General features: G+C 34.2%; 1 protein-coding gene across 4 annotated transcripts in view; it reads left to right on the forward strand.

Annotated features, from left to right (window-relative positions):
• RNGTT (RNA guanylyltransferase and 5'-phosphatase) overlaps positions 1-23,038 on the forward strand; it is a 264,091-nt gene that overhangs the window by 135,125 nt on the left and 105,928 nt on the right. For all 4 annotated transcript variants that reach the window (XM_068551481.1, XM_068551478.1, XM_068551480.1 and 1 more), the window contains one exon: positions 9,509-9,609. In XM_068551481.1, the coding sequence (XP_068407582.1) occupies positions 9,509-9,609 (101 nt within the window). The remainder of the gene's footprint in view (positions 1-9,508; positions 9,610-23,038) is intronic.

The raw sequence follows: 23,038 nt of genomic DNA on the forward strand, positions 1-23,038 counted from the left end.
ATAAGCAGATGAGAAATGTCAGCAAGCTTTTGAAAATGGAATTCTCCGTTTTCTTCCCCTGCTTCTTTCTATGATACCTCTCCCTACTATCTTTACCAAGTTTGTGACTTTTTAGAAATGAAATACCAAGGGGTTGCCTTGAGCTATTTTTATAGGAGATTGACTCTTCGTCTCCTCTACATCAACAAGAACAGCATAGAGCACTGGGCCAATTTAGTCTCAGAAAACTTGAGCAAACTTCCCCTCAACTCAGGTATATTTGTGTTCTCATTGCGTAGAACTTTCTTGTAGCCTAATTATTCTTCAAAATTCCATTCATGCATTTTTCCTATTCAAGAAACCTTCCTTTACCCCTGCCCCCTGATTTTCATGTTTCTCTGTTGTTCTTCCTCAGCAACTTTGTTTGTGTTCATTTGAGTTCTTCTCTAATCTCTCTTGGAGGTTACATTAAAAGCCTCACTGTGGTTGAGCCCACTGTCTTGGGAGAATTTGTATCTTCCCTGACTAGTATGGTACTAGGCACATAGTAGGTAGTTAGTGTTGATTAGGGACTTTTCCTCCATACAGGATATTTATGTGTCTTGTTTTGCAAAATAGGTGTTTGTTATTTGTTTCTCAGTGAAACATGGGCAAAAGGATATAATCAAGTCAATAAATCTAGAGTTGTTTTACTTTCCTGTCCAGTAGAATTACCAAAGAGGATTTTTTCTGCTTTCTTTAAAACTAAATTCTAGAAAAACAACAAAAATAAAACTAATATATGGTAAGGCCAGGGATCTTTCCTAGCGTCAGGATGTGATCCTTCTAAAGAGGACAGTATGTCTCAGGTTTCAGTGCAGGGCCTGGAATATATATTACGATAACATAACTGCTCACATTTTACTAGTGGAAATCATGGAGTAGCATGGGCTACAAAGCATTTTAGGTATCTCTGGTTTAGATATCCTGTTTTTAGGCAAGCAAAATGCTGTTGTTGCATTTTTGCAAGTGAAATAGATGAAGCCCACACTTTGAATTTGCTTTGAATCAAGAAGTTAGTAGTTAGTAGAGGCAAAGAAGAACCAGATATCTTGTCCTCTTTGTTGTTATTACTACTAGCTTCCTTTAGATCAGTTTCTCAACTTTGGTACCATTGACATTTTGGGTTGGATAATTCTTTGCTGTGTACAGCTGTCCTGTGCGTTGTAGGATGTTTAGAAACATCCCTGGCTTCTACCCACTAGATGGCAGTAGCTCACCCTTCCCTCCCCAGTGTGACAACCAAAAATGTAGGCATTGCCAAATATCCCCTGGGGGGTAAAATCTCTAATTGAGAACCACTGTTTTGTATAGCAGGTGTATCACTTCTGCCTCCATTTCATTTTCTTTTAGTTTTAGAGGACTTCTTTGGCACATGGCCATCCTGTACCTCTAAGCCAGGCTCTGCTCTCATTTGGTAAACACTTTCTTAAACATCTTACTTGGTTGCCTGGCATCTGCATTCATTACATTTTTTCTTTTTAAAGATAATAATGGACATCTCAGGTAATACTGGTAATTGCTTTCAGACATAATCTATCTCTAATTTTTTATTGGACAACTCACCTGGTAAAATCAGATTTGGTTCTATAGAACTAAGTATTATACGTATCAATTAAATATAGCTTTGTTAATTATTTTACTCTAGATACATGCTGGTGAATTTAATGAAATTAAAGTGCATTGCTCCCTAATTATACATTGGAATATGTAGCTTGAAAGGATGTTTTTGTACCCTTGTTTATATTCAGCAAGATTCTGTATTTCAAGTTTGAGGACTCACAAATATTTATTTTTAAAACGCTTAATTCCCTGTATTATATAATATCTTTGACCTTATTATTTTGGGGAACTTGAAAAAAGGATTTTTAAATAGTTGTTGATATACATAGTCTTTTGTGAATAGTGCTAATTTAAGTCATTTCATAATCTAAAATATTCTATTTAAACATATAAATTAAAAAATACCTGAGACTAATATTTTATAAGTTAAAAAAATTTTCACTTTCTTTTTAAAATTTTTTATCAAGTATTTATTGAGTATTTTACTAATTGTTTTGTAGGCACATGATTAGACATGATTTTACTGAAGTAGAATTTACATTCGAACAGGTATTTAAATACATTTTACTCATGGGATCTATGCTGTTGCATTTATATTCAGTAATTCAGAACTACAGTATTTTTAAAATATAATTTCCTAAGAATTTTTGTCAGGCATTTCATTGATTTTCATAAAGGTGCTTTGAAATTCTCAGTCATGTCAAGTCTAGGTTTTCAGATTAATATAAATGGTTTGGTGTACAGTAAGATGAGGAATGACTTATGTACTTGAACTATTGCTGTGTAAAAACAGAAGAGTCGGTATATGCGATTCTCCATTAGATGATTTCCAGAGAGAAGAATGTGAAGGATAGCTAGTAGCTATTTTACAAATAATATTATATTAAAATTACGTTTATAATTTGTTATTAGGTACCCATTATGAAATATTTTAAAGCTGTACAATCATTAACATTTCCTAGATTTAGTAACTTAGATTGGTATTGGTTTTCTAAGTGGTCTCATACTCATAGTCATATAAATGAATAGGGAACAGAAGTAAATGATGGTGTGTTTGTACATGTGACATTCCCTTGGCAGCCGTTGTGAGTGGGGTTGGTGTGGGATGCTGACACTCCTTTCTCCCCTCACTCCTTTTTACCCTTCACTACCATAGGGAACCACTCTTACTAAAAGGTCTGTGATGTTTCTGTCAGATAGATTTTATTAGAAAAAAGACTAAATTTTATTATTATTATTTTTTAATGGGGTCACGACTGGAAAATTTAGCAGTTTTAACATTTATAAAAACATTTATATTCAGTAAGTCTAAAGAGGTTTATTTGTGATCATCCTGAAGGACATGTGTTACCTAAATGAATCTCTCAGGGCAAATAAATGGACGAAAACTTCCACTGAAATATTATATATTTGATTTTATATTCATTCATGTTTAAGCACAAGCCTTGGGGGAAAATAGTGTGCATTATGTTCTTAAATTTGCTACAGATAAAATGTCTTTCCTATCAACTCCAATGGTTTGTCTTTCTTAGCGAAACTTGTTATACTAAATTTGTCATTATGTGGACTTCTGTTTGAAATAAGATATCCGATGACTAGGGTTTTTGCATTTTTTTCCTCAAATTTATAAAAATCTGTTAGAATGCAATTTGACTCGTATATCTAAAAAAATATTAGTAATGAGAACACTTAGCAGTTTTTCCTTCCTGAGTATCTTTCTCATAATATGGCCCCATCCCCCATAATGCCCTCGCTGAATTGACATACTTTCCTCTCCTTCAGGAGATTCTGTATTTTTCTACCCAAGTGTTTTGCTCATATTTACGTCATGCTATAAGTCTGCATTCGTGAATATTACCCATTATTCAAAGCTTTCAATCTTCATTCCTCTATAATAAGTCCATAGCCACCAAAGTAAAAGATTTTCTCTTTTTACTATGTTCTAGAATAATTTAAAACACTTTTTTCCTATGCTGTAGTCTCTTTGATTAGATGGACAATGTTGTACAACCATTTCCACAACTTTTACATCAGTGCAAAGAGAAGTTTTGTAACCATTAAGCAATAACGCTCCTTCCGCCCACCCCCTCAATGTCCCCCGCCTCCACCCCCTGCCCTTGGTACCGCTAATCTACTTTCTGTCACTATGAATTTGCCTATTGCGGATATTTCATACAGGTGGAATCATGCCATTTTTGTCCTTTTGTGTCTGGCTTATTTCACTTAGCATAGTGTTTTTGAGGATCATTCATTTTGTAGCATGTGTCAGAACTTCATTCTTTTCTGTGGCAGAATGATATTCCATTGTATGTATATACTACATTTTGTTTACCCATTTATATGATGATGGAAACCTAGGTTGTAGACATGTCAGTATCTGGGTCCCTGTTTCCAATTTTTTTCGCTCTACCATGTGCAGAGTCATACGGTAGTTCTGTGTTTCAAAGTCAGTTTTTGAGGAACTGTCAAATTATTATCCATAGTGGCTGGATCATTTTATATTCCTTACAGCAACATACATGGTTACTAATTTCTTTATATCCTCTCCAACACTTGTTATTTTCCTCTAAAAAAAAAAAAAATTACAGCCACCCATATGAAGTAGTAATCTCATTATGGTTTTGATTTACATTTCCCTCATGGCTAATGATACTGAGCATCTTTTTATGTGCTTATTCACCATTTGTATCTCTTCTGTGGAAGAAATGTGTATTCAGGTTCTTTGACAATTTTAAAAATTGGGTTGTCTTTGTTGTTGAGTTGTAGGAGTTCTTTATGTATTTTGGATATTAAACCCTTATCAGATATATGATTTGCACATTTTTTTCCATTCTGTAGGTTATCTTTTCACTTTCTTGATATCTTGTGGTGCACAAGTTTTTTCGTTTTGATAAAGTCCAGTTTATCTATTTTAATTTTTATTGCTTGTGCTTTTGATATCATATCTAACAATTCACCACCAAATTCAAGATCATGAAAATTTACCACTGTGTTTTCTTTTAAGAGTTTTATGGTTTTAGCTGTTATATTTAGGGCATTGGTCCATTTTTAGTTAGTGTTTGTATATGATGGGAGATAGGGTTCCAAACGTCATTCTTTTACTTGTGGAAATCCAGCTGTTCCAGCATCGTTTGTTGAAGAGAGTATTCTCTCACCGTTGAATGGACTTGGCATCCTTGTAAAAAAAATTCAACTGGCTATCAATGTATGAGTTTATTTCTGTACTCTCAATTTTATTCCATTGGTTTAAATGTCTGTCCTTATGTCAACACCTCCGTTTTGATTACTGTAGCTTTACAGTAAGTTTTGAAATTGGAAAGTGTGAGTCTTATAACTTTGTGTTGTTCTTTCTTCAAGATTGTTTTGGCTCTTCAGGGTCTCTTGTAACTGCATATGGATTTGAGGATTGGCTTTCCTATTTCTGTTAAAAAGAAAAAGTTGTTGGAATTTTGATAGGGATTGCATTGAATCTATAGATTGCTTTGAGTAGTACTGACAGTTTAGCAATATTAATTCTTCTTAATTGGTGTTCTGAGACCAGTCCCAGTGTGGAGGGGGTTTTCCACACCAACAAGCAGTTCTCTGACACCAGCTGGGTGCCCTACAATTCAAATCAATTCTGACACTGTCTACCCAGTGATAGCGTCAGATTCAACAGGTTGAGGGCTCTTCAAAACTGTACTGCTTCCAGTTTCCCGACCCTCCCCACCCCTTAACTTCAGATGCCAGTTGCAAGTTCATGTTATTACCTGTGCTTCTAATTGACTAGCTGTAGATTGGAGGTTCCAAGGACCCTCTCCTTGGCCTTCAGACACCAGTTAAATTCCAGGTTGTTACCGGTACTTCTTACCACCTGGCTATAAATCAGAAGTTCCCATGACCCCCTTGTCAGGTTAAATTAGTTTGCTAGGGTGGCTCACAGTACTCAGAAAAGTATATTACTTACTAGATTACTGGTTTATTATAAAAGGATGTAACTCAGGAATAGCCAGAGGAAATAGATACATAAGGCAAGGCATGGGGGAGGGGCGTGGAACTTCTGTGCCCTTTTGAGGCACCCCCTCTTCCTGAATATCCATGTGTTCACCAACCCAGAAACTTTCTGAACCCCATTTTTCTTTTTTGGTTTTTATGGAGCCTTGATTACACAGGCATGATTGATGAAATCATTGGCCACTGGCAATTGATCCAACTTCTAGCTCCCCTCCCCTCCCCAGAGGTCAGAGGGGTGGGACTGAAAGTTCCAACCTCTGATCACTTGGTTGGCTCCTGGCAACTAGCCCCCATCCCTAGGTGCTACCTCAAAGTCACCTCATTAACATAATAAAAGACCCTTATCACTCTCTTCACTTTGGAAATTCCAAGGGTTTTAGGAGCTCTGTGCCAGAAGTGGGGATGAAGACCAAATGTATATTTATTAAAAATCACAATATCACTTTTCCTATCTATGAATATGGGATGTCTTTCCATTTTTAGGTCTTTTTAAACTTTTTCAGTAATGTTTTGTAGTTTTCAGTATATAGACCATTCATTTCCTTCGTTGAATTTATTCCTAGGTATTTTGTTCTTTTAGATGCTATTGTAAATGGAATTGATTTCTTAATTTCCTTTTTGGATTATTCATTGCTGTTGTACAGAAACAACCAATTTTTTGTATTGATAACACCACCAAAGTATTACATTATTAGGAAGAAATTTAACAAAAGTTGTGCAAGACCTGTATACCGAAAACTACAAAACATTGCTGAGGGAAATTTAGGAAGACCTAAGTACTAAGTAAATAGAGAGATTTGAAGTGTTCATGAATCAAAAGATTCAGTATTGTTAAGATGTTATTTTTCCCTTAATTGATCTGTTAATTTACCACAGTCTTACTTAAAATCCCAGTAAACTTATTTTTCATAGAAATTGACCAGGTAATTTTAACGTATATGTGGAGGGCTTCCCTGGTGGCGCAGTGGTTAAGAACCTGCCTGCCAATGCAGGGGACACGGGTTCGAGCCCTGGTCCGGGAAGACCCCACATGCCGCAGAGCAACTAAGCCCATTCACAACTACTGAGCCTGTGCTCTAGAGCCTGCGCGCCACAACTACCAAAGCCCGCGTGCCACAACTACCGAAGCCTGCATGCCTAGAGCCCATGCTCTGCAACAAGATAAGCCACTGCAATGAGAAGCCCACGCACCACAACGAAGAGTGGTCCCCACTCGCCGCAACTAGAGAAAGCCCGCGTGTAGCAAGGAAGACCCAATGCAGCCAAAAATAAAATAAATAAATAAATAAATAAAATAAATAAATAAATAAAATAAAATAAAATAAAATATATGTGGAAATATAAATGCTACATTAGCTAAGAAAATTTGGAAAAAGAAAAACAAAGTTTGAGGACTTACATAACCTGCTTTCAAAACTTAATATAGAGCTAGAGTTATCAAGACAATATGCTATGAGCAGAAAGAAAGGCATATTTATCAATCCAACAGATTAGTAAGAATAGAAATATATCTATATCTATAAACAACTGATTTTTGACAAAGATGTCAAGGCAATTCAGTGAGGGAAGGATAATCTTTTAACAAACGGTGCTGGATGAATTTGATATCCATCTGCCAAACAACAAACAGTCCCTTAGTTCACATCTTATAAATAAATTAACCTCAAATGGATCATATACCTAAAAATAAGAGTTAAAACTATAAAATTTCTCTAAGAAAATGTAGTAGAAAATTGCAGTGACCTTAGGATAGGCAAAGATTCCTTAAAGAGGACACAAAAAGCACACATTGTAAAAGTTTAAAATTGATGATTTTGAAATGATGCTCAACATCACTAATCATCAGGAAAATGGAAATCAAAACCACACTGAGATAATCACCTAACACCAGTTAGGGTGGCCATCATCAAAAAGTGAAAAGATAACTTGCTGGTGAGGATGTGGAGAAAAGGGAACCCTTGTGCGCTGTTGGTAGGACTGTAAATTGATATAGCTCTTATGAAAAATAATATAGAGGTTTCTCAAAAAATTAATAATAGAACTTACATGTCATTCAGCAGTTCCACTTTTAGATATGTATCCGAAAGAAATAAAATCAGCATCTTGAAGAGACACGTGCATTCCCATCTTTACTGCAGCAATATTCACAGTAGCCAAAATGTGGAAACAACTTAAGTGTCCATCAGTGGATGAATAGATAAAGAAAATAATGGTATACATATACAATGGAATATTATTCAGCCTTAAGAAAGAAGGAAATTCTGCCAATTGTGACAACATGGATGAACCTGGAGTACATTATGCTAAGTGAAATAATAAGCTCTTATATATACATGGAATCTTAAAAAAAAAAAAGTCAAACTTAGAGTGTGGAATGGTGGTTACCAGCGGCTGGGGGGTAGGGGAAGAGGGGAGATACTGATCAAAGGGTAGAAACTTTCAGTTATAAGATGAATAAGTTCTGGAAACCTAATGTATAGCATGGTGACTGTGGTTAATAGTAAAGTATACTTGAAATTTCCTAAGGGAATAGATCTTAAATGTTCTTACAACATACACAAAGAAGTAACTGCGATGATGGATATGTTAATTAGCTTGATTGTGGTAATTATTTCACAGTGTATACATATATCAAAACATCATGTCATATACCTTAAATTTTTTATTTCTCAATCATACTTCAATAAAGCTGGAAAAAATAGGTGATTTTGACTTCATTAAAATATATTCAAAAGAAATTGTTAAGAAAATGAAAAGGCAAGACAAAAATTGGTAGAAAATATTTGCAGTACATGTATCCAAACAAGGCTATTTATCCAGAATATGTAAACAACTCTTACAGGTCAATTATAAGGAGATAACCCAGTAAGAACAAGGGAAAAATTTTGAACAGACACTTCACCAAAGAAAATACACAGATAGCAGCAAATAAACAAATTAGAAGATCTTCAACATCTGTCATTTAGAGAAATGCAAATTAAAATTATGAGACATACTTTAGAATTAAAAAGACCAACAATACCTAGTCCTAGGATGGATATGGAGCAGTTTGATCTCTCATGTATTACTGGTGGGAATGGAAGATGTCACTGCCACTTTGGAAAACGATTTGACAGTTTCTTGTAAAGTTAAACATACATTAACCATGTGACCCAGCCATTCTACTGCTGGGTATTTACCCTAAAGTTATGAAAACGGATGTCCACACAAACGTTCAGACCAGCATCATTCCTGGTAGCCTAAAAATGGGAACAACCCAGATATCCATCAACTTGTAAATGTATAAACAATTTGTGGTATATGCATAGAATGGAATCCTGCTCAGTTTAATAAAAAGGAACAAACTACTAATATATGCACCAGCATATAGAAAACCTTGTGCAAGAATTTCTTATGAATTCTAGAAAAGGCACAACTATAGTGATAGAAAGAAGGTCACTCTTGCCGGAGAGTTGGTAACAGGGAGCTGACTGCAGCTGTCAAGAGGAAACTTTTTGGGGGTGATTGAAATGCTGTATATCATGATTCTGGCGACTGTTACATGATTGTATCCATTTGACAAAATTCATTAGTTAATTTTATTAATTATGAATTATCCCACAGTAAAGCTATTGAATAAGAAATGATCAAACTTAAACTTTAAAAAAATGATCAAACTTCCTTTAAGTTATAGTAGGATTGGAGGGAATAACAGGTTTCATTATTTTTCGAGACTTTCACAAACAAGTGTCTACATGCTTTGGCAGGAAAAAGAGGTCGTCAGTAAGATGGTTGATATCTAACTTCACTCATCAGTTGAAAATAACAAAAATTATATTCAGAAAAAAAGTAGTGATTTTGCTTAATGAAAAGTAATTGATACTATATTTAATAAATCAAATGTTTAATTTTTTAGCTTCATATTAACTATTATCATCATTTTAATTCACTTTAGAAATATAAACCTGGTCGATGTGATGATATTTTGAAATGGAAGCCTCCCAGTTTGAATTCTGTGGATTTTCGCCTAAAGATAACAAGAATGGGAGGAGAAGGGTAAGTATGCCCCTTTGTTTCCCCATGATTTTTACATGAAATAATACCGTTTGCATAAGGCTTCACTGTTTACCGGGTATTTTACATATACTTTACAAAAAGAAAGTAAAGTACTTTTACAGTATACTTTATGTATGTACCCATAAATCTATCTCATTTTCCCAGATTACTTCTTTGACCTATCACAGCTAACATGTTGGTAGCATCCTTTAAACTTCACTAATTTTAGTCTTAAAAAAAAGTTATATAGAAAAATGAACTTTGTTAAATTGTAAAAGTGAAAATACATTTTACTTGAAAGTAATCCTGTTCAGTGAATTACAAAATATAAGATATGATCATTAATATTATAATTAAATGTTTTGAAACAAGCCTTTTTTCCTTTGAAGGAAACTACTTCATGTTTGCATTTGGATAGCAAACACTTATCTATACTTTATTAGGGTAGGGTTTTAATTGTGGAATTACATTACAATTTTTCATTATGTTCATTAAGTGTTAATTTTTTCGTTTATTGGTTAATCTTCATTTTTGACTTCATTGATTGCTATTTTAGAGTAAAAAATGCTTTAGCATGAATATTTTCATTGTTTTTCCAAAGCCTTATTTAATTTTACTTTGTTCCACAATTTTTTATGGCATCTCATATAAGTAAATGCATAACAACAAAACAAGAAATGTTTAATCAAGAAAATCATAAAGAGAAAGTAAATAAGATAACGCTGGCAGAGAGGTTAAAAGTATACCAATGCATGCCATAAAATTCTTTTTACTTGCCAAAGATAAACCACAGGTTTGTTTTTTTGTAGCTAATGGAATGAAGGATATACGATGAGTTATATGAATCCAGATTCCAGAAGATTAAGTCTCTTAAGAGACTGTATATTTTCAAATAAAGATACTGTGTAGTGTGGTGAATCCTAACTAAAAAAAGAATTTTATTAAGTCATATGGGTATCAGTTTTCAAAAAATAGAGTAGTTAGTATTTTACATCCTTAAATAAGAGTTTGTGACTTAATAGCAAAGTACAGTTTAGCCAGAACAATTATCTGGGGCCCCAAATAGTGTTGCTTAGGTATTTCACTGTCTATTGGCCTGGTTTAATCCAAAGAGAGATAGATAACTTTTGACTGTAGGATTGGATAGAATATGTATATTCTATAGAATAATATAAAAGATTAGATAGAGAAATAATATTGGCAATCTAGAATATCTGTATGCCAGATACTTTGTCAATAAGAATAATCTTTAGTTTCCTGCTTATCAATACTTATCCAAAAATATTATTTCTCTAATTTAATCTTAGCTATGCATTGGTATTAACATTAATGTCAATTAATCTTTTATTAATTATTAACCAATATTATCAATATTATTATAACACTATTAACTACTAATAATATGAATAATTAAATATTATTAATCAATATTTTTTTGAAAGTGCCCCCAAACACATTCCCCCTCCCCCCCCGTATATATAAAATATCTTTGGATAAATATTGCTAAGTAGTAAGCTCAAGATTATTCTTCCTGACAAAGTGTAGGGTATACAGATATTCTGGGTTCCTGGTTCACTTTGGAACCTCCACATCAAAAGTCATGCAAGCTGAGTGTAGGCTTTTATGTTTTTCTGGAAGTGGCTTAAAGAAGACCACCTCTCTTCTAAACAGTGGCGGCTGAGGGATTAATTCAGATGGTGCCGCCTGCATCTTCTTCTTCTTTTTTTTTTCCTTAAAAGTCACAGGTGAATATGGTTCTTTGGAAATAAGGCTTCAAAGATGAAGTAAAATTTGTTAAATTGCCTCATTACTAAATCTTTTATTTTGCCTAAATGCTGTATTTATAATATTTAGTTAAGGAGTATAAAACCTTGTGTGTTTCTGTTGATTGTTTCATTGAGTTTTGAAAGATGATTTTGTTTTGCTTTTTACAGATTGTAATTCTTAGCAACACTTAAAAGCTACATGAAGCTAAATGTAGCATGTCCATATTTCTGTGTTAGAAATGATATTAATTTTTTCCTTCCATTTGTCCATTGCAATTAAATATAGCAAAGTGTAATTCAGTTTAGTAGTTTGTCATTTGCTTTTATTCTTAGTATGTTTTAAAATATATATTTTAAAATTTTACCTATTTGAATGACTTTTTATTAAAAAAAATGAATTATTTTTGAGTCTAGTCCTCTTTAAAACACACCAGAATGTCAGCATTTAAGGTGATTTTTCGGATAGCAATATGCACGTTACATTGGTGTAGGTACATGATTTATTTATGTAACATGGGTGTCAGTTTTCAAAAATGGGGTGTTTAATATGAACTATAACATGATAATTATTACATAAAATATGTATTATTCAGTTAGCTGGAGTAATATGCTTTTTTTCATGGAGAGAATGTTATGTATTATAGCAGTTTTCACAAAATAAATGAGTTTATATCTAATACTTATGTTAGATGCAGTATGTTAGAGAGCATTATGAGAAGTATGCCTGTAATAGTTTGAAAGGAGAGTAGCCATGTCTCTGAATCATAAGAATTGTAGCATGTGATTAGTGAAGTGGGGCTAAGATATTAAAATACCATGAGACATGATACTATACATAGAGAATCCTAAAGATGCTACCAGAAAACTACTAGAGCTAATCAATGAATTTGGTAAAAAAGTAGCAGGATACAAAATTAATGCACAGAAATCTCTTGCATTCCTATACACTAATGATGAAAAATCTGAAAGGGAAATTAAGAAAACACTCCCATTTACCACTACAACAAAAAGAATAAAACACCTAGGAATAAACCTACCTAAGGAGACAAAAGACCTGTATGCAGAAAATTATAAGACACTGATGAAAGAAATTAAAGAGGATACAAACAGATGGAGAGATATACCATGTTCTTGGATTGGAAGAATCAACATTGTGAAAATGACTATACTACCCAAAGCAATCTACAGATTCAACGCAATCCCTATCAAACTACCAATGGCATTTTTCACAGAACTAGAACAAAAAATTTCACAATTTGTATGGAAACACAAAAGACCCCGAATAGCCAAAGCAATTTTGAGAAAGAAAAACGGAGCTGGAGGAATCAGGCTCCCTGACTTCAGACTATACTACAAAGCTACAGTAATCAAGACACTATGGTACTGGCACAAAAACAGAAATATAGATCAATGGAACAAGATAGAAAGCCCAGAGATAAACCCATGCACATATGGTCACCTTACCTTTGATAAAGGAGGCACGAATATACAGTGGAAAAAAGACAGCCTCTTCAATAACCGGTACTGGGAAATGGACAGCTACGTGTAAAAGAATGAAAGTAGAACACTCCCTAACACCATACACAAAAATAAACTCAAAATGGATTAAAGACCTAAATGTAAGGCCAGACACTATTAAACTCTTAGAGGAAAACGTAGGCAGAACACTCCATGACATAAATCACAGCAAGATCCTTTTTGACCCACCTCCTAGAGAAATGGAAATAAAAACAAAAATCAACAAATGGGACCTAATGAAACTTAAAAGCTTTTTGCACAGCAAAGGAAACCATAAACAAGACGAAAAGACAGCCCTCAGAATGGGAGAAAATATTTGCAAATGAAGCAACTGACAAAGGATTAATCTCCAAAATTTACAAGCAGCTCATGCAGCTCAATAACAAAAAAAAACCCAATCCAAAAATGGGCAGAAGACCTAAATAGACATTTCTCCAACGAAGACATACAGATTGCCAACAAACACATGAAAGGATGCTCAACATCACTAATCATTAGAGAAATGCAAATGAAAACTACAATGAGATATCAGCTCACACTGGTCAGAATGGCCATCATCAAAAAATCTACAAACAATAAATGCTGGAGAGGATGTGGAGAAAAGGGAACCCTCTTGCACTGTTGGTGGGAATGTAAATTGATACAGCCACTATGGAGAACAGTATGGAGGTTCCTTAAAAAACTAAAAATAGAACTACCATAAGACCCAGCAATCCCACTACTGGGCATATACCCTGAGAAAACCATAATTCAAAAAGAGTCGTGTACCCCAATGTTCATTGCAGCACTATTTACAATAGCCAGGACATGGAAGCAACCTAAGTGTCCATCATCGGATGAATGGATAAAGAAGATGTGGCACATATATACAATGGAATATTACTCAGCCATAAAAAGAAACAAAATTGAGTTATTTGTAGTGAGGTGGATGGACCTAGAGTCTGTCATACAGAGTGAAGTAAATCAGAAAGAGAAAAACAAATACCGTATGCTAACACATATATATGGAATCTTAAAAAAAAAAAAAAAAAAGGTCATGAAGAACCTAGGGGCAAGACGGGAATAAAGACGCAGACCTACGAGAGAATGCACTTGAGGATATGGGGAGGGGGAAGGGTAAGCTGGGACAAAGTGAGAGAGTGGCATGGACATATATACACTACCAAATGTAAAATAGGTAGCTAATGGGAAGCAGCCACATAGCACAGGGAGATCAGCTCGGTGCTTTGTGACCACCTAGAGGGATGGGATATGGAGGGTGGGAGGGAGGGAGATGCAAGAGGGAAGAGGTATGTGGATATATGTATATGTATAACTGATTCACTTTGTTATAAAGCAGAAACTAACACACCATTGTAAAGCAATTATACTCCAATAAAGATGTTAAAAAAAAAGAAAACCATGAGACAAATTAATTTCTTTTCTTGATTGTGTTCCTAATATTTCTACAAAGCTTAGTATGGAGTGGAATGTCTTGAAAGGTATAATGTAAATACCAATCTTTGAAAATGTCTACAATGATTTTTTTTTTATGAAGTCTTAGGCTTTCAAAGTATGGTTTTGAATCTCCCTTAGCTGCTGTAGTAAAGTGGTTATAGTATAGATTCTTGTTAGATTAAAATTTAATGCAAATAGAAAAATCTATGAAATGTCCTGTTGATGGCATTTAAAATCTAAACTTTGCTCTTTTCCCTCCTTATAGTACCATTTCTGAAAATTCAAGGTATATTAACTTAATGTTGATTTATTATGGCCTAAAATAACTTGTGTATATCTTAGCAGTTTACGTTGTGTTGAGCTTTACAGACATACAATTCAGATTTTCAGCTGAAAGCTATACATTGCTTTAAAATTATTGTGGGTTTATATTAACTAATCTCCAACTAAAAATCGTGGTCTTTGTGAAAAGCTAGAATTACAAAGGTTGTCTGTGTTCTGGAGAGTGCAAACTCTTGAGTACGATGTGAGTGACTTATAGTGAGCTGTATAAACTTATTATTTGTATAGCATAGTTTAGAGCACATATTCTAGAGCCAGGCTGCCTGGGTTTAAATCCTCTTGTTACCTGTGTGACCTTGAGCACAGCCCTTGTTTCTGTGCCTCAGATTCCTCATTGGTAAAATAGGAATTGGCCTTGTAAGACTTTTGTGAGGTTTAAATGAACTAATATATGTAAAATATATATTAATATATATAGCAATTTTATATTGCTATTATTTTTGTTGTTTTCAGTAAGGTAGATTTAAAAGTCCATATTCCATTTTTGCCGATCCTACAGTTCTGTTGTTTGCTGAACTGTGTAAATTTCACTTTTGTTTGTGAATCATTTCCTGTTTGATTCCAATCCCTGTTAATTTTTCCCTTTTAAAATGCATATATCTTCAATTTATTTGTGTAATTAATTATAACTTGTTGAACACCTGCAGAGCAAGAAATAACAGAAATCACAAAATTTTTATGTATAGAATTTTTTGGTAATAAATGTCTTAAAATAATGTTGACAATATGTATAGTGGTTAAGAACATGGGTTTTTGGCCAGGACTGCACAGAACCAAATCCTAGCTCCACTACTTCCTTGCTGTTGTTACTTAATCTTTTTAAGCTTCCTCATCTGTAAAATGTCCACAGTAATAGTGATTAGCTCATAGATTTGTTGTGAAGATTTATTCATATTCTATATTCAATTGTAGGAGTGAACAAAGTAAACATGGGTTCTTCCCTTATAGACTTTACAATTACAAGCTACTGGCCTAAAATGCAAAAATAGTATTGCTTTATGAGGTTTTGTAGGATTAAATGTAAGATGCATCTTAACCAACTCAGGTCTGGGCATTTGAAGTTGAGAAATGCTAGCTTAATAAGAAGCACAATGAAGTAAGCGGAATCAACTACATGATTCTACTTGAAAATGTATGAACAGGTCCTCTTAACTCTGCTGACTAAAGTGTTTTTTTTTCCTTTTGCTCAGATTTATTTAAAGAAAAGAATAATCTGATTCTCATGCTTACTTGAACAAGTGTTATTATTCTTACGAAACAAATTATAGTGGTAAAATATTCAGACTGCTGAAAAAAATGTTCTTGTATAAGAAAGGATTCAGTCACCAAGAATATAGCTCATAAACTGTAGGGGGAAAAAGAGTCTTATTTCTCTGCTGAACAGAGCCATTTTCTTTTTTCCCCCCCTCTGTTCTATTTTGGAATGAAATGCTTAACTCTTTTATTTACAGTTTATTAAAAGAATTATTTTAAATGAAATTAATTAGAGTTAAAAACACTAATATAACCAATATTATTACATAGTACACTTAGTAACTGAGCTATTTGGCATATAGCTAGCTGGTCGGAGGGGTATAACAATGGTTACTTTTATTTTTTAGCAAATGGCCCATGGTAACTGCTTTGTTTATCCTATTTGAACATATTCTCATCACGCAAACATTTTTTAAGACAAACGCTTCCTTGGGTTTCAGTCCTTTGAATGGTTACTGTATCAAGTTCTTGATTATGCTGTATTTCCAAGTGGGCCGGGTGAGGGAAGGAGAAGCTGTGGCTGGCTGTTCAGCTCCTCTGCCCGGCTGTCTATGAGGTATTAGCAATTCTTCTCAACCCTTTGATTTTGTCTTCCCTACTTCCTACAGAAAATCGTTCTCAGGCCATCTACCAAAAAGAAATATTGTCAAAGCACCTAGGAGAAAAGGAGCACGTGGTTTACAAACTTGTGCTTGTAACGTCGCTGGCGTCAAAATACTTTTTTTTTCACTTGTTAATTTACTGAAGAGAAATTGGCATTACCTTTGTTTTATCATTTGGTTCTTTGGCATTTAACTGTTTATTCATTTCAAATTATTCATTACAACGAGAACCTTTTGCTTGTGTCATTTGTTCTAATTTAATGTATGTTTTACTTAATTGCAATTTTTCTAAGTTAGCTTTTACGTTATGAGGAGCTTGTTACCTGGGAGATATCCCTGGGGAATATTGTATAGATTAAATACTAGTGTAGTTCCTACTTTGAATCACATCGGAGAGAATGTGATTCAAACTAATCCAAGCAACCTGTGAACATAGTATTTTACTATAGACCTTCTTGAGTTTGTATCGTATGCATAAAGGAGAGTCACTCTCCATGCCATTATATTAGTCTACTGCAGAAACAATAGTGTTTATAACAGAAATATCACTAAGCCTTAGTAAAATGAAATGCTCATGTTTTAGTCTAATGGCTTATATTTGATATAATTATGGATGGAATTTTAGAAATTAGCAGTTTGCTACAGCTTACGGTATTAGGATTTGGCCTGGAGTATCGATGAAGTTACTATAAATTTATTGCTGAACATCCCAAGTTCAAATCTTGTTTATATCTTATGGGTAAAATGAGGAAACATTTGAGCTTTTTAGCCACTGTGCATTTCTCTGTTTAATGCAATTGTGGAATAAATTAAATAGCTCTGATTGTTAAAATAATTTTAAGATAATTAGTGACAGAATTATATTCTTTTACCTCTCACAGTCTGTTTTGAACCAAGCCATTTAATTTGGTTTAAAGAGTTAATTATGACAAGAGGATATTTAATATCCTCTAACATATGACAGCTTCAAAATATAAATATGGTAATTTATTGTAAAAAGAAGAAAGCTAGGGCACATCATTGTTAATGCAGTCCTTTTATCTCTGGAAAATGGAACTCATATTAAGCTTTGAATCTCAAGGGAAAGGATATGGGGGAAGGGTATGGAAGGAGCTCATTTTGTTCTTTGTGTACATCAGAAAACTATCTTAGCAAACTGGACTTGCAAGTGTTGAATAATGGGATAGTAAGAACAATTATGATCCATGATTTTTGCAAAGCTTCATGAAGTGGTGTTGCTAATGGTTGTTTTCAGTATCTTACTTTTATTATATTGGTACCTGTTATATATGACCTTGGTTTTCAAAAAATTATACTCAATTATATGTAGGAAACGTATTTCATTGTGTCATAACAGTTTAAGCTTTAGATTTTGTAAATGCACATATACATACCAGCATTGTTCAGGGTAAACACTACAGATTTAACAATTGTATTTATAGTACATTACCACCTTGTAATATTTTAATTAGAAACCTCTATCAACTAGAAGTTTTCTATATCTGCAGCTCAAAGATAGTTCATGTTCATGCTGATAAATAGAAGTCATTGCAGGTTTCATACGCATGTTTTCAGTCATCAGAGGAAGTCTAGATTGTGCAGCTTTTTAAGAAAGTACATTCTGTTTTTATTTAATTGTTTGAGAATTGATGATCTAAATTGTAGTAAATTAACACGTTAGTATCAAAAGTATTTTTCCTGACCATTATACAGTGACACGAGTTCCTCAAATATCATCAAATTTACCTCTTCTGAGTAATGTTTTAACTTTAATAACTAGAGCTGGACTATGTATTACTTAGATTTTAAAATTGCTTCAGCATTTAAATATGGTTTTATAGTAGAAAGTATAGACTATATTACATAGTCTCAAGAGAGTTTAGAATACATTAACTGTAAATTACATGAATTCATTACTAAGAAACAAAGACCTTTATTCATCTTTTTCAGAATCTAATTTATAAAAATGAAAAAGAAATCACTATCCTCTTTGTCTTCCATTTACTTTTGGACTTTCGGCATAGTAAGTAGCAGTGCTAGTTAAAACTGATTAATCACTATTCAGTAACCATTCCTTGAAAACCATCTGTGTGCAAACCACATTGTGAGGTGCTGGGAATAAAAAGATGGGTAAGCCCTATCCTGAAGGTATGAGTAGCTTGACTGGAGGGACAGATGTAGATAAATATCAGTGTGACAGATGCTGTACTATCAGTGTGAGTAAAGTACTGCAGAAGCCCAGACAATCTTATATTACATATAAAATATTTTAATTGTCAATAATAGTACAATGAAGGTTCTATAGAAGAAGGTTCATTTGAGTAGAACTTTGTAAATACCATAGGCATGGCATTCAAGATATATGGTCTGAAAAAAGTCATGAAATTACATGAAATGTTTATTGAATCACTAGAGTTTATGGAAGTGGACACTTGAATAAAGTAGGCTAGGACCAGATTGTGATAGACCAAGAAAACCAGAGTAGAGAATTAGGACTAACCATGGAGAGTTAGTGATCAATAAAAAGAATTGATATTATCTGTGCTTTAGAAAGTAACTGGCTAGAAGATAGAGATTGATAACATATTCTAATCAGTTTTACAAGCCAGAAACCTATAAATCATCTCTGTCTACCTTACCTGGTTATCCAGTGAAGTCCTGTTAGTTTTACTTTCTAGATATTGCTTAAATATGTTGACTTTCTTTTGTTCCCTAGTCATGATCTTAATTCAAACAAGCATTGTATTACCTGGACTACCGAAATAGCCTCTAACTGATCTTACCTTACTACCCTTGTTCTCAGGTAGTACATTGTCTGATGTTAGTAGACATTACTAGAACTCTGTTAGCTTTTTTCTTCCCACTTCTCTCTTTTTGGTTAGTGGTTGCCTGCTGTAGTAGGTTGAAATGTGTCCCTCAGAAAGGTATGTTGCATGCCCTGGTACCTGTGAATGTGATTCTGTTTGGAAATAGGATCTTTGTAGATGCAATCAAGGTATAAGTGAAGATGAGGTCATACTAGAATAGGGTGGGCCCTTAATCCAATATGACTAGTGTCATTAGAGAGATATAATTAGAGGGGAAGGGATATAGAGATGCATGAGAGAGAAGGCCATGTGATGAGGGAGGCAGAGATTGAACTGCTGCAGCTGTAAGCCATGGAATGCCAAGGATTGTCAGCAAACCGCCAGAAGCTAGGAAGAGGCAAGAAAGGATTTCTCTTCCATGGATTTCAGAGGGAGCATGGCTCTGTCAACATCTTTTTAAAATTTAAAAAAATTTTTTGGCTGTGTTGGGTCTTCATTGCTGTGCGTGGGCTTTCTCTAGTTGTGATGAGCGGGGGCTACTCTTTGTTTCAGTGCGTGGGCTTCTCATTGCGGTGGCTTCTCTTGTTGCGGAGCACGGGCTCCAGGCTCGCGGGCTTCAGTAGTTGCAACATGTGGGCTCAGTAGTTGCGGCTCACGGGCTCTAGAGCACAGGCTCAGTAGTTGTGGCGCACAGGCTTAGTTGTTCCACAGCATGTGGGATCTTCCCGGACCAGAGCTCGAACCCATGTCCCCTGCATTGGCAGGGAAGCCCCCTCTGTCAACATCTTGATTTCAGACTTCTAGCCTCCAGAACTGTGAGACAATAAATTGTCGTTTTAAGCCACCCAGTTTGTGGTACTTTCTTATGGAAGCCCTAGGAAACAAATACACCTTGTATATATTGTTTTACCCTTTAACTTTATTGTCTTTCCTTATATTTTAGATTTATCTCTTGTAAACAGCATTTAGCTGCATTTATTATCTTTGGTTATATTTTATCTTTTAAATGGAGCATTTTGTGTTTTATACTTACTGAAATTAATCAAAAATATGAAAAATTTTCACCATCTTATTTTGTGTTATTTGTCCTACCTTTTCTGTATTTATTTTCTTCTTCTTTCTTGCCTCCTTTTATTTTGATAGTTTTTTCTCATTTTTGTCCTCAATTTGAAGTTGTGTTCTAGATATTTTACTCTAGAAAGTTTAGCATGTGTATTTAACTCAGTAAGTCTAAAGTTGACATTTTTACCTTTCCAAATAATGTACTTTTACTCTACTCACTTCTTTCCAACTTATGTGTAATTATTGACTTTTTTCCTTTTTATTAAAGCCCATAATACATTATTGTTTTTATTATGTACAGCCAATATTTGATTACTTCTCTTATTTATTTACAACTTCTTTTGTTATGCATCCCCTCTATTATCTCATACCTTCTATGTGGAATTATTGAACTTCTGTCAGTAGTTATATTCTTTAACATTTCTTTTAGACTCTGCTAGTAGCTAATTTCCATTGTTTTTATGGCAGTCTTTAGTTTACCCTATTCATTGGACATTGAATTTGAAGTAAACAGTTATTTTTCCTTTAGCATATCGATGATTTCATTCCAGTGTCTTCTGACTTTCAGTGTTACTGTTGAGAAGTCAGCTGTCAGTACAATTGTCTCCTTTGAAGATAACCTTTTTTTCTTTCTGTTTTACTTTTAAGAGCCAATCATTGTGTTTAGTGTAGTTCAGATTCACTATGATGAGTCTAGGTGTGGATTTTTGTTTTTCTAACTGAAATTTATTTGGCTTCTGGAAAATACGTTATATTGTTTTTCATCAGTTCTGAATATTTCTTGCCATTATGTATTCAGATGTTACTGTTGCCTCATTTCTTCTCTCCTTCCAGAACTTCAGTTGATTCATTTGATAAACAAATAAATATTAAGCACCTTCTCTTTGCTAGTAACTGTTTTAGGAGCTTGTGGTACATTCTTTTCTTCCCAACTCTGCCCTGCCATCACTATTTTCAGGCCCACCGTCAAACATAGAGGCAACAGGTTTCCACAGACTTCTTCACAGGTGCCCCTGAATGGTCCCTGGTTAGTGACTTTTCTCTGATCCTCCAATCATATCCTTTGTGATCTGTACTCCTTAGCTTCTCCTACAGTGGTATAAGGTCTGATCCTTATAATAAATTCCTGATGCCATATCATTGGAAAGTTCTGATCCCCAGGTTAAACCATAACTGATACATAGAGCTGACAGGTGTGAGAGAAAGAGAGAGTAGTCAGGGAGTCGAGGATTTTTGCCTGAGCAGTAGGATGAAGTTGCCATCATCTGAGAATGGAGAAGAATGTGGAAGAGTGGGTTTAGGAAGAAAGATTGAAAGTTCAGTTTTGAGTATGTTGAGTTTGATATTGTAATAGTTAACCATCTTCATATGTCAAGTAGCTGATGAATATAATGAATTTAGAATTTTGGAGATTTATTTTGGACACTGTCAGTATATGGATGGAATTTAAAACTATGAGACTGGATGATATAGCCAAAGGAATAAATGTGGATAAAGAGGATGAAGGATTGAGCTTTGGGGCCTGTCAACATTTTTAGAGGCTGGGAGAAGATGAATTAGCAAAGAAGGTTGTTGGAAAAAGCTTAGCAAGGAATTGGAAGTAATGACTTTGGTCAAATAATGCCCCAAAGTAATGTGAATTGAGAATTCACCTTTGGATTCAAGTTTAGTTTTTGTTTTTTTTAATATTCAGCTTGTTTTCAGAACTGGTATGATGCAATTTATATTTTGTACCACATTTTTATATATTCTAACATCTGTCCAGAATAGTTATTTTGTTCCACTGATCTTTCTGTATTGAGAAATATGTTGTACTCCAAAATTTTGAATTGGGCAGGTTACCAATTATGCTTGTATTTATTTCTTGTAAGAATATCATAAACATTTCACTAAATTCCTTTTAATTTGCTAACTTTACTCTTAAGTGAGTTATAATCACCCATCACTTCGGGTATCACTTAGTCAAACTTTGGTCTGTTGAGGTAATTCTCTTTTTTCCCCCCATCTGTGGGCTTTGGCTATTTTCTTTTTATATAGTCAATCCAAGTATATATTAGAAAAGAAAAATATCAAAGCTCATCATTCAGTTTTGAAGTTTAGTTGCTAAATTTTCTAATAATATAGTGTTTTGAACCTGGTACCAGAACCTATACTTATGTTGGCTAGTTATCATCCCCTATCTTAACTTTGACAAGGTCAAGCTGAAGTTTCATGGGAGGCCAATTTCTAGACTTTCTGCTTGGCCACTGGCTCTGAAGAGTAGACTACAGTGGTTTTCCTTATCAGGGACTTTCATCCTGATACATGCAACTTTGTGGATCTCCTCTGAGGAAAATTGAAGAATATTCTTCATTCTCTGAAGTGCCATATGTTCTGACTTTGGGGATTTGCATTAATTAGATTCTGACCTTACCTATATCATGCAGCTCTTCCACCTCTTACTTTTCACATCTGGAAAATGAGAACATTGGAAAGATGATCTCTAAAGTCACTTTCTGCTCTAAATTTTTGTGACTGAATATATACAATTGATCCTTATTATTCACAGATTCTGCAGTTGCAGATTCACCTACTAGCTAAAATTTATTTGTAACCTTGCAGTGCTTTCACAGTCATTCATGGATATGCACAGGGGGACAGA

This window comes from Eschrichtius robustus, chromosome 9 (assembly GCF_028021215.1).
Source record: "Eschrichtius robustus isolate mEscRob2 chromosome 9, mEscRob2.pri, whole genome shotgun sequence".
Taxonomy (NCBI): domain Eukaryota; kingdom Metazoa; phylum Chordata; class Mammalia; order Artiodactyla; family Eschrichtiidae; genus Eschrichtius; species Eschrichtius robustus.